The sequence below is a fragment of the Belonocnema kinseyi genome, chromosome 4, assembly GCF_010883055.1.
Source record: "Belonocnema kinseyi isolate 2016_QV_RU_SX_M_011 chromosome 4, B_treatae_v1, whole genome shotgun sequence".
NCBI classification, from domain to species: domain Eukaryota; kingdom Metazoa; phylum Arthropoda; class Insecta; order Hymenoptera; family Cynipidae; genus Belonocnema; species Belonocnema kinseyi.
Window position 1 is genome coordinate 280,707 of NC_046660.1, and position 12,023 is coordinate 292,729.

Genomic DNA, 12,023 nt, shown 5'->3' on the forward strand with positions numbered 1-12,023 from the left:
ACGAGGGGTGTTCAAAAAGTAAGTTTCCATAGTCCGTCGTTTTGCCCCAGCCCCATCTAGCGAGCTGGGACTGAACATAGTTTCAGTTTAGGATATACCGATAAGAGCGGAACCGGTCTTAGCTGCCGAAAAATTTTTTTTCATCAGTACCGGCTCGGAAACCATGAAGCTACTTGTGAAAAACGTGTCCACTTGTGAATTGCGTTCAGTTATTCGGTTTTTAACTGCAAAAGGGCTTAATGGCAACGAAATTCACACTGAATTAGTGCATATTTATGGTGACAAATGCATGAGCGTGCAAATGGTGCGTCGGTGGGGTACTATTTTCTCGAGGGATGCGGAAAAGTTCATGATGAGCAGCGTGCAGTCAGGCCAAAAACCGCCATTACAGATGACGTAGTCGCAGCAGTCGAATTTTCGACTCAATGCCCCCGTGAAATCGCTATTTGTCAGTGTGAATTTCGTTGCCATTAAGCCCTTTTGCAGTTAAAAAGCGAATAACTGCACGCAACTCACAAGTGGACACGTTTTTCACAGGCAGCTCCATGGTTTCCGAGCTGGTACTGATGAAAAAAAATTTCTCGGCAGCTAAGACCGCTTCCGCTCTTATCGGTATATCCTAAACTGAAACTATGTTCAGTCCCAGCTCGCTAGATGGGGCTGGGGCAAAACGGCGGACTAGGGAAACTTACTTTTTGAACACCCCTCGTAGATGATCAATTATTGATAATAAAAAATCTAACGTCACTAGAAATCTGAAAAAAAAAGTTCACTGGACTAGAATTATTTAAATTAAAAATACCTTGAAGTAAAAAAAATCGCTAATTCTTAAATCAGTGAAAAGAAACCTCTGAAAGAATCCAAATCCCAGTAATAATACTAATAATTTCATCCCGTGGTCCAGACGAAAGGCTCCAGCCTCTCATCAATCGGCAGCAAATTATTCAACATCTCCAAACTCTCCAGAGTCTGATTGAGCTGCACATGACACTTTGTCAGCTGTCTACTCAACTCATGAACTTTCGTCAACTGTTCCGCGAATTTGGAAAATTTTTTCTGCCGCTCAGTAGCAATTGCTACGAGTCTCACAATTTCCGCGTCGACACTGGTGCACAAGGCAAGCTGCTCACCAGCCACAAGTTGAGCGCTGTTGTTCAAATGATGCTGATACCTCGCGCAGAGATTGAAGAGTCCAATCGGATCCAGTCTTTCCAAGACTTCCGGGTCGCGGACACCCGGAGGAAGGTTCAGAGTCCCTCGCATAATTGGCAGGAACATAGGAATGCTTTGAAGCTTCACCAGGTCCGGGTCCTTGTCAGCAGTTGGATCAGAAATTGCTGGCTTGACAACCACGATGTTGTGGAGCTTTCGTTGGCCCAGGTTCCCTGCATTGGATTTCCGCCTCGTCACTTCCTGTCCGACACTTTTGCCTCTCGCGAGTTGGGATTTGTTGGTCATCTTCGGAGAATCGCCAATTGGTCTGTTGACTGTGTATGATATGTAGGGCAAATCGGAATCGGAACAGATACTGGGACCTGGACTTGTTGCTCTCGGCGGCGTTTCAGCTGGAACTGTCTCCCGGTTTGGAACGCTTTTTCCCCTTCGAAGCTGGGCCATTCTGGCTCGAGTCCCCTCGGAACCTTGAGCATTTCCGGTTTGAGAACTCTGCTCTGATCCCATTTTTTCAGAATTTTAGCAGAGAGATTTTTCTTTCTGCGTACAGAAAAGGTTCGCATTACATCAGCTGGGTGGCCGTTTTAATTCAAGAAAAAGATTCCCGGTTCGCAAACGTCTTTCAAGATTAATAAAATTTACGAAATCGAACTCTAAGGTGAAGAATTTTTCCATTTGAATTAATAAAAACTGAGCTGCAAATGAAAGCCGTCAAAGTGGAACTATTTAATTTTAAACTTTCAAAATTTAAGCCTAAAAGTTTTTTAATTCAATAATTTTGTATTCAAATCTTAATCATCAATAATTATAGTTAATAATAATAATTATTATTATTAATATTAATCATTTTCACGTATAAAATAGAAGTTAATCACAGTCATCACAGTACCTATTGTCGTCAAAAAAGGTGACATTTTTTTCTAAAATAGGTGATAAACAAATGTTAAATAAGATAAACAAGTTGTATTTACATTTCAAAAATAAATAAAAACTATTTTTTTACAAAACCATGCCATTGTTTACAACATAGTTAAATCCGTTACCAAATTGTTGATTTTTAAAACAAATTAGATGAATAGTCTGCATTTTTAAACCATAAAAGTTCAATTTTTAACCAAAAAATTAAGCAGATGAATTTCTACTGAGAAAAATTAATTATCAATCAAAACAACAACGGTAAAAACGAATTTTTTCAAAAAAAGTTGAATTTTATACCAAATTTTTTAATTTTCAACGAAATAGTTTATTTCTCAACCAAAATAGATAAATCTTCTACTAATAACTTGTATTTTTAACCAAAAAGAGATGAAATTTCTACTAAAAAGTGAATTTTCTACCAAGAAAAAATTTTTAATCAAGAATGAAAAATAATGTTAAGCAAATTGTTCAATTTTCAACAAAAAAGATTAATGTTTATCAACAAATTTTATAGTTGATATTTCCACTACAAAACTTGAATAAAAAAAAAAAACAGTTAGATTTGACCAAACAGTATATATTTTCAACATGACTAGATTTTGACAAAAAAAGTCGATTTTCTACCAAGAAAGTGAATTTTCAACAACAAAAAGCAGCATTTTTTAACCAAAATGTTTTATTTTTAACCAAAAAAGTTGAATGTTTAACCAAAAATGGCGTAGATAAATTTTCATTGAGAATGAATTTTCAATAAAAACAAACACGAATTTTCTACAAAACAGTTTAATTTTATACCAATTTGTTGAATTTTCAAGCCAAAAAGCCTAATTCTCTATCTAACAATTTAATTTTTAAAACAAGAACATGAAAAAAAAAGATAATTTAAAATTTATCAGTTCACTTTTTTAACAAAATATTTGAATTTGTAGTTTTAAAAACCTTGTTTACAACAAAACGAATTTTTAATGTAATTTTTTAACCAAAAGAAACAAATTTTCAACTAGAATTATGAATCTTCAAGGAAAAAAAATGAAATTTAAAAAAGTTCTCAATGAATAATTTTTTGGTTCAAAATTCGACTTTTTGGTTACAAATTTTACTATTTAGTTGAAGATTTAACCATTTTATTGAAAATTAAAGTATTTTGTTAAAAAAGCCATCGTTTTTGGTTGAAAATTTATACTTTTGTAGAAAATTCATATTTTTTTGTTGAAAATTTATCTTTTGGTAGAAAAATCTTTTTTTTTAGTTATTGAAAATTCAACTTTTATATTTGAAAATTAATCTTTTTTATTAAGAAGTCTACTATTATATTTTTGGTGTTTAGTACGAAATTTTACAAATTATTTGAAAGTTTATTTATTTTATTGAAAATTAAACTAGTTCTGAAAAAGTCACTTTTTTTGTTTAAAATTAACTTCTTGGTTCAAAAAATCTATTTCGATTGAAAGTTAGTTCTTTTTATCAAAAACAAAAAAAAATATATTTCTTTTGCAGAATTAACCTGAATTCAACTATTTTCTTAAAAAGTCATATTTTTTTGTCGAATATTGATACTTGTTGGATTGAAAATTCTCTTTTGGGTGGAAAATTCAACTATTTGCTAAGAAAAAATATCACCTTTTGGCTAAAAATTCATCTCTTGGTTAAAAATTCTACTATTTGGTTGAAAATTTAACTGTTTTGTTTAAAAGTTATCTTCTCTGGTTAAAAATTGATCCTTTTTGATTCAAAGCTAATTATTTTTATTTGAAAAAAAAAATATTTTTATTTCATAATTAATCTAAATTCAACTATTTTCTTAAAAAGCAATATTTTTTAATGAAAATCTCAACTTCCTTGCTTCAAAATTAATCTGGCTTGTAAAATATTCACCTTTTCAAATTAAAAAATTAAGATTATGTTTAAAAATGCGGAACACTTCTCAAATTAAAGCTTGAATAATTTTTATTTTAAATCGTTTAAAAATCCTTAAAATCCTTTCAAATTTTATTTGACAATCTTGAAACGTTCAAATCTGATTAAAATGGTCAATAATTTTCACGTATAAAATAGAAGTTAATAAAACACTTTTCGACTGAACAATTTTAAATTACTGTCAAATAAAATTTTATTAACTTTTATAAATTGTAGAGTTCAAAGATTCAGTTTCAAAAGTATAAATCCACTTTATCATGTTCAATCCTCTAAATTGAAGAATTAAAAAAAGGAATTTCAAAATTTTCAAAATTATATCATTCAAGGCAATTTGAAACTAGAAACATTAAAAATTGAACGCTTACATTTTTTTAGAAACTAAACATTTCTTAAATTAAAAGTTAAATCATTTTTATTTTAAAGACAGGATGACCGTTTGAATCGGAAAAAAATTCCCGGTCTTTTTCCGGTTCGCAAACATTTTTCACGGTCAATGAAATAAAAAAAATTAAACAATATTCTAAACATTTTTTAATTTAAAGTAATAAACAAGAAATTAAAGAATCAAACAATGAACTTTAAAAATGTTGAAAATTATATTATATTATTTGATGTAATTTTAAGCATAGACACATTAAAAATTAAAAACTATTTTTTTTTTAACGTAACAGTTTTAAAATTAGAAGTTAAATTATTTTAATTTTAAATAGCTGAGGCATCCTTCAAAGTATTGAGAAATCTAGAAGTGGTTTTAAATTTGTCCAAATTCAAAATAATTTTTGAATTTTTTTTTTGAACTTTGAAATATATTTTAAAATTAATTGAATTTTTTCTATAACTTTTGAAAAATCCTGCAAATTACAAAAAAATCCTTAATATTTGAATTTATAAATAACAATAGAACACTTATTATTTGTAAAAAATAGTGTAATTTTAAGAGATATTTAGAAGTTTTGAAAATATTCGAATTTAATTTAGAACTTGAAACAATTTCAAATGCCGAATTTAAAATAAAATGTAGATTTTTACAGATTTCAAACAAAAAATTCAGAATTTTTTTTTTTAAATTGTGAAAGATTATTGTAACAGAAAGTTTAAGAAGGTTTTAAGAGATTAAAAAAATTATCAAAGAAGAACCTGGAAGATTTTAAGGATTTTTTTTTAATTTGCAGGATTTCCCAAGAATTGTAGAAAAAATTCGATTAATTTAAAAATATATTCAAAAGTTCTGAAAAAATGTTAAGATATTTCGTTTAAGTTACTTGAAATAATTACAATAATTTCAATAATTACATTCAAATAATATTGTTAATTGAATAAAAACCTTTAATTACGACTATATTATTATGGAGTCATTTTTAAGTTGAAAAAAGTAAAAAGCACGTTTACATTTTTTAATGGCTAAAAAAATTGATAGAAATAATATATTCATAAATTTATGAATTAAATTTAATATAAAAAATAATATAAAGGAAGACCTGAGACTCTGAATTAGAAATATTTTATGGATAAATCATGAAAATTTTTATTTAAAAATAAAATTATCGGAAAAAATAATATATTAATTTCAATCCTTATTAAGACTTTCGGATTGGACAGATTTTTCTTCGGAATATTCGTAAAATTCCCGGTTTCCCGGTCCAGAATCCACCTTGTTTTTTATAAAAAAAATCTTAGATTTTAAAAGCTTTTAATTTTTTAAGCCTTTAAAACTGCATTTTAAAATTCTTAAAATTAAAATATATGCTTAAAAATTATAATGGAAAATTTTTTAAGTGAAAGATTTTTGAAGTTAAGAATTCTAAACTGAATGATATAATAATTTATAAAAATCAAAATTTAACAAATTATGTAAAAAAAAAGGTTAAAATCAAAGTTGGACAAAATTTTTATTCTAAAAACTTTATAAAATTCCCGGTCAAAAAATGAATTCACTGTCATTTCCCGAGTTTTCTCGGTCTCATAAAATTCCCGGTTAAACATTTTTCACGGTCAATGAAATTAAAAATTTTTTACAAAACAGTAGAATTCTAAATCCAAAAATATACATTTTCGTTCAAAATAATTGAATCTTTTTGGGTTAAAAATTTTTTTTCTGTAGAAAAATCCAAAATTTCGTTCAAAATTAAAATTATTGCTTAAAATTCATATTTATGTCTGGAAAATTCAACTGTTTTCTAGAAAATTCAACATTTTCGTTGACATTTTTTCTTTCATCACTGAAAAATATTTCTTTTTGGAAGGTTACAAGAAAGGATGTTGAAATTCAATTATTTTGATAACAAAATTCAAAAATGTTTGTGACAAAGTTTTATTTCTTGTTGGAAAATTAATCCCTTTTGTTCGAAATTTGATTTTTTTTAGTTTTCTTGTCTTGAAAATTTCACCATTTGGTCAAAATTAAAATTTTTTTATTCTTGATTAAAAAATCATTTTGGATTGAAGACTCATTATTTCAGTTAAAAATTCATCCCTGGTTTAAAATTGAACCATTGTGCTAAAAAATTCTTCTTTTTTTGTTATTAAAAATTTATCTTTTGAGTTGAAAATTCGGTTTGTCGGTAGAAAAAAATCGGTTTTGGTTCAGAAATGGACACTCAAGATCATTTTTTTAAAAACCAAAAATGAAATAATTAAATTTTCAATTAAAAATAAATGTGTAACCAACAAAAAAAGAAACAAATTTTCAATCAAATAGTTAAATTTTCGGAAATCATTCATTTTCATCAAGATAAAAAAATACAAAGTTTTGAATCAAATAGCTCATTTTTCCACCAAAGAAATGAATTTTAATTAAAATGATGAATCTTGATTGTAAGAAATTAATTTTCAATGAAGGAGTTTATTTTTTGACCAGTTTAATTTATTTCTAGCCTAAAAGATAAATTTTCAAATAAAATGGTGAATTTTTAACTGGAAAACTCCAATTTTCAACCAAAAAGTAGTATTTTTAAATAATTATATTAACTTTCAAAGAAAAAATTCATTTTCTACAAAAAAAACTCGTTTTTTTTAATACAAAATACGTGAATTTTCAACGAAAGAAATTAATTTTCAATTTAAGTTAAATTTTATACATACTAAAAACTACACTTTTCAATCAATAAGATTAATTTTTTACAAAAAAAAGACGAATTTTCCACAAATTATGTGCACTTAAAAGTAAAATAATTTAATTTTTAAATAAAAATATCAATTTTCATCCAAATAGTTGAATTTTCCGTTGAAAATCTTTTTTTTATCCAAAAAAATCGAATTTGCCTAAAATAATTAAATTATCTACTGAAATAGTTTAATTTTCAGTTGAAAAATCGATTTTCAGCAAAGTAGTTACATTTTTAAAAATAGATAAATTCTTAGCAAAAATGAAAAAAGAATTATTAATAAATTGGTTGAATTTTTAAACAAAAACAAAAACAGAATTCTTAATCCAAAAAGTTTAAATGCAACCAAATGAAGAATTTTTTTAACAATATAGTTGATTTTAATTTTCAACGAAAATATAATTTTTAACCGAGAATAAATATTCAAATAAAGAAAAAATTTTTTTATTGTTAACAAAAAAAAGAACTTTCGCAAATTTTTGACAAAAAGGTAGTCAATCGAAGAGGAAAATTTTCCACCAAAAATGAATTTTCAACCAAAAAAAAATTTTTTAAACCGAAAAAAACGAATTTTTAACAAAATAGTTGAATTTTCCACCAAAAAATAGAGCTTACAAAAGTTAAGTTAGTTTAATTTTTTATTGGTTTCCATTAATTCAATTTATATTTAAGTGAAAAACGAAAAAAGAGTTATTTTCATTCAAGTGTTGAAAATTTCTACCAAAATAGTTTAATTTTCAAAACCAAAGGCTACCTTTTTCAAAAAATTGTTCATTTTTTTAACAGATAAATAAAGTTTGGATTATTAGCATTATTTCATTATTAGCAAACAAAAAATGAAATTTCTACCAAAAGAGATGAATTTTCAAACGAAAGATGAATTTCGAACCAAAAAAGATTTTTCAGTAAAACCCAAAAAATATGAATTTGCAAAAAAAAACTTTAATTTCAATCAAGTAGCCGAATTCTCAACACTAAAAGTTTAATTTTTCAAACCAAAAAGACAAATTTCCAAACAAAAAAGATTCTTCAGTAGAGGAATAAATTTTTTCACCAAATTTTTGAACTTTTAAGCCAACTAATACATAAATTATAATTAAATTAGACAAAATATATGAATTTTCTACCAAATATTTTTATTTTTAATGACATTTTTAACCTATTTCTTGAATTTTTAACCAAAAAGGTTAATTTTGTATTAAAAAAGAAAAAAATTTCAACAAAACAGATAGATTTTCAACCAAATTCATTTAAAAAAGCATATATATATATATATATAATAGTTTAATTTTCAGTTAAAGAAATAAGTTTGTAGGCAGATAAAATAAATTTTTAATAAAATAGTTAAATTTTCAAGAAAACTAATTAATTTTCTACCAAAAAACAACAAATTTTCAACAAAATAGATCAATTAAAAACTAAAAAAAAAGGTTTTAAATATTGAATAGAATAATTTAATTTTAAGTGAATAAGTTTTTAACACCAAATGCAATAAATTCCATTTCTCAATAAATATATGTATATTTTATTGAAAATCGATCTTTTCTATTTGAAAAATTTAACGATTTGGCAGAAAATTAAAATATATAGCAGAAAATTTACTTTTCTGTTAAAATTTTTAATTTTCAGGCTGAAAATTCAACTCTTTTGTAGAAAATACGTCTTTTTTTAAAATTATATCTTCTTATAGTGTATTTTACGGTAGAAAAAATGCAACTGTTTGGTTGAAAATGTTTTTTTTTCATGAAAATTAAAATATTTTAATAGAAAATTCAACTTTTTTGTTAAAAAAATAATTTATTTGAAAAAAAGGGAAGGGGGGAGGTCGATCACCAAAAAGATTTTTGATATCTGCATAATTTTTAGGTTAAGTACTCTTGTCTGCAAAACATTTACTGAATACGCTGAGTACTTACCTTTTACGCCGAGGAAGATTCTTGCCAAGATTATCTTCCTTATTTGGCACTCAGCCTTCAAGGAAATTACTTTCTGTAGAGCTGATGGTTAATTTTAACTTATTTTTTTAGGTTATCTCTTTGGCGAAAGACATTTTGGATTTTCAAGGTGATTTCTAGATGATAAATTTATTTTAGTTTTTGCAGAACTTTCTTATTTCAGAGAAATCTCGTGATGGAAAGTTAATTAAAAGGTAAAGTCAATATTGCCTTTTTTTGGAAGTGTTATTTTACATCACCTGATCGAAGAAAAGTGTCTGTCAAAAACAGATCGAACGCAATGCGCATGTGTGGCACGAGCAGCCTCTTGGAGTTTAATAGCGCGCTTATTTGAAATATTTAAATATGAAAATCAATTTTTTACAATGCATTATAATTTATTATAAGGTAAAAGAAAATATGATGGATTATTTAAAATTTAGATTGGTGACAAAAGGTATTCATTTGAATTTAAATTTAATCATTTATTTTTAAAGCGTGAAATCAAATAATTCACATTTCACTCCAAAAAACTATTTTGTGATCTGAAAAGTAATAAAATTAATTTGACAACCTAGATTATTTTTTAACAATCTTGGAAAACATTTAAAATGTTTTCAATTTTTTTTTAAATATTCTTTTTAAATTAATTTCTAACAAAATTATTAAAAATGTTAAGAATTTTAAGAAGCTTCTTCATTTTTTGCTCCAAATCTTCTAATTAAAAAAAAAAGAATTAAAAATAAAAATTTCGTCCCTTCCAACTAAATAAAGGTCTTAAAAATGAAAAATTTCCCCCTTTTAACTTAGAAAAAAAAATAAATACCAAAATTTCTTAGCTTTTATCTCAATAGAAATGTTGAAAATTTTCTTCTTCCAATTCAGAGAAAAAATCGAAAATATAAATGCCATCCCTTAAAATCAATAAAAATGTTAAAAATAAAAAAAATGACCTCTTACACATCAAGGAAAAAATAAATAACAAAAATTTCGTTCCTTCCACCTTTATAAACATTTAAAAATAAACAAATTTCCTCTTTACATTCAGAAAAAATTGAAAATCAAAATTGCCTCCCTTCGAACTTAATAAAAATGTCAAAATATTTTCATTTTTAATGACATTTTCAATCTACTAGTTGAATTTTCAACCAACAAGGTTAATTTTGTATAAAAAAAGACAAATTTTCAACAACAAAATTCATTTAAATATATATATATAATAGTTTTATTTTCAGTTAAAGAAATAAGTTTTTAGGCAGATAAAATAAATTTCTAATGAAATAATTAAAGGTTTAACACAAAACAAATGAATTTTATTCCAAAGAAGAACAGATTTTCAACAAAATAGATAAATTATCAACTAAAAAAAAGATTTTCAACACAAAATAAAATAATTGAATTTTAAGTTAAACAAATAAGTTTTTAACGTCAAGTGCAAAAAATTTGATTTTTAGTTGAAAATATGTATTTTTAATAGAAAATTGATGTTTTCTATTTAAAGAATTCAACGATTTGGGAGAAAATTAAAGTATATAGCAGAAAATTTACTTTTCTGTTAAAATTTTTTATTTTCTGGCAGAAAATTCAGTTTGTAAAGGGTTTCCAATTCATAAAAAATTTGAAACAAAAATTCAAATTGTAAAGGGTTTCCAATTCATAACAAATTTTAAACAAAAATGTTCACCCACCTCACTCAATAAAAATGTTGAAAATCAAAAATTCTTCTTCCAATTTATAACATATTGAACAACTAAATTTCGTCCTTTCCAATTCGATAAAAATCTTAAAAATATAAAGTGTTAAAAAATATAAATTTACCTTATGTCATACTTAATAAAATTGTTAAAAATGCAACACTTGTCTGCTTTCCACATAATAAATATGTGAAAAACAAAAAAATTTCGCCCTCCATTTTGAAAAACATTGAGTAAAAAAGTTTTTTCACTTTCTTTTAAAATTAGAATTGTGAAATTAAAACTTTTTTTTTACACATAAATTCTCTTAAGTTCAATTTTTTCAAGCTTGAGTCGCTTTAAATTAGTAATTGTTCAATTATCAATAATATCAAAATTAAGTTTTTTTATCTTACCAATTTAATTTTTTTTAATGGAACAATTTCAAGTCGTAACGTTAAAAATTTAAGTTTTTTCTCCCTGAAATTGTAAATTTGTGCGCTTCTTAGTTTAAGATTCAAGAAAAATTTAATTAAAAAAAACAATATTATTTAAAATCGAAAAACATTTAATTGAAAAAATGAAAAATTACTTTAATTTTTAACAGTTATAATTTAAGAGTTATGAATTCTCAATTTTTCCCTTTCAGAAATTTCAAGTTTGTAATTAAAATTGAAACAGTTGAATTTTGAAAAGTATAATTAAAAATATGAAAAATAATCATTTTTAAACAATTAAAAAGTTACTCGACTTTCAAAAGAAGTTCGGATTTCCGATGTTTCCCATTTAAAGTTAATTATTTTTTTCCGAAAAAAATACAATTTTAAAGTATCACGATTGAAAATTGTTGTACTTAAAGAGTGATAATGGCCGTGAATTTATTTTTTGTTCCTATACAAATTTCTCTTTCCAATTTTAATGTTGCTTCTTTCATAAAAATTTAAAATTCTAGAATTCCAAAAACTTTCACTTGGAAATATTCAATTTGGTTTACAATTTAAAATTGTGAAATTTTAATCGCTTTAAATTAAAATTTGTTTTAATACAAATTCAATAAATCAATCATTTAAAAATTCTGCAACTTTCAAGTGGTCTTTTTGTATCCAAAAATCAGATTTCTGAAAAAAAATTTTCTATGATTCAAGGAATAAAAATGATATTATTAGTTATGCCATTTCAAATAAAAAACATCATTTTCAATAAATAAATGTTTAAACTTACAAAAAACATTTTAATTTCCTTGATATCAAATGAATTCTTGCAAATTTCCAAACATATCTGTCTACAACTAAATGAACTGAATT

The 12,023-nt window shown here is 25.0% G+C and overlaps 1 protein-coding gene across 1 annotated transcript; it reads right to left on the minus strand.

The window, feature by feature from the left end:
• Positions 1-592: 592 nt before the first annotated feature.
• Positions 593-9,326, minus strand: LOC117171299 (BLOC-1-related complex subunit 5). Its single transcript, XM_033358464.1, has 2 exons — positions 9,029-9,326; positions 593-1,713 (listed from the first exon to the last, which is right to left on the minus strand). The coding sequence occupies exon 2, from the start codon at positions 1,678-1,680 to the stop codon at positions 889-891; it is 792 nt and encodes a 263-aa protein (XP_033214355.1). The 5' UTR covers positions 1,681-1,713; positions 9,029-9,326; the 3' UTR covers positions 593-888.
• Positions 9,327-12,023: the final 2,697 nt, after the last annotated feature.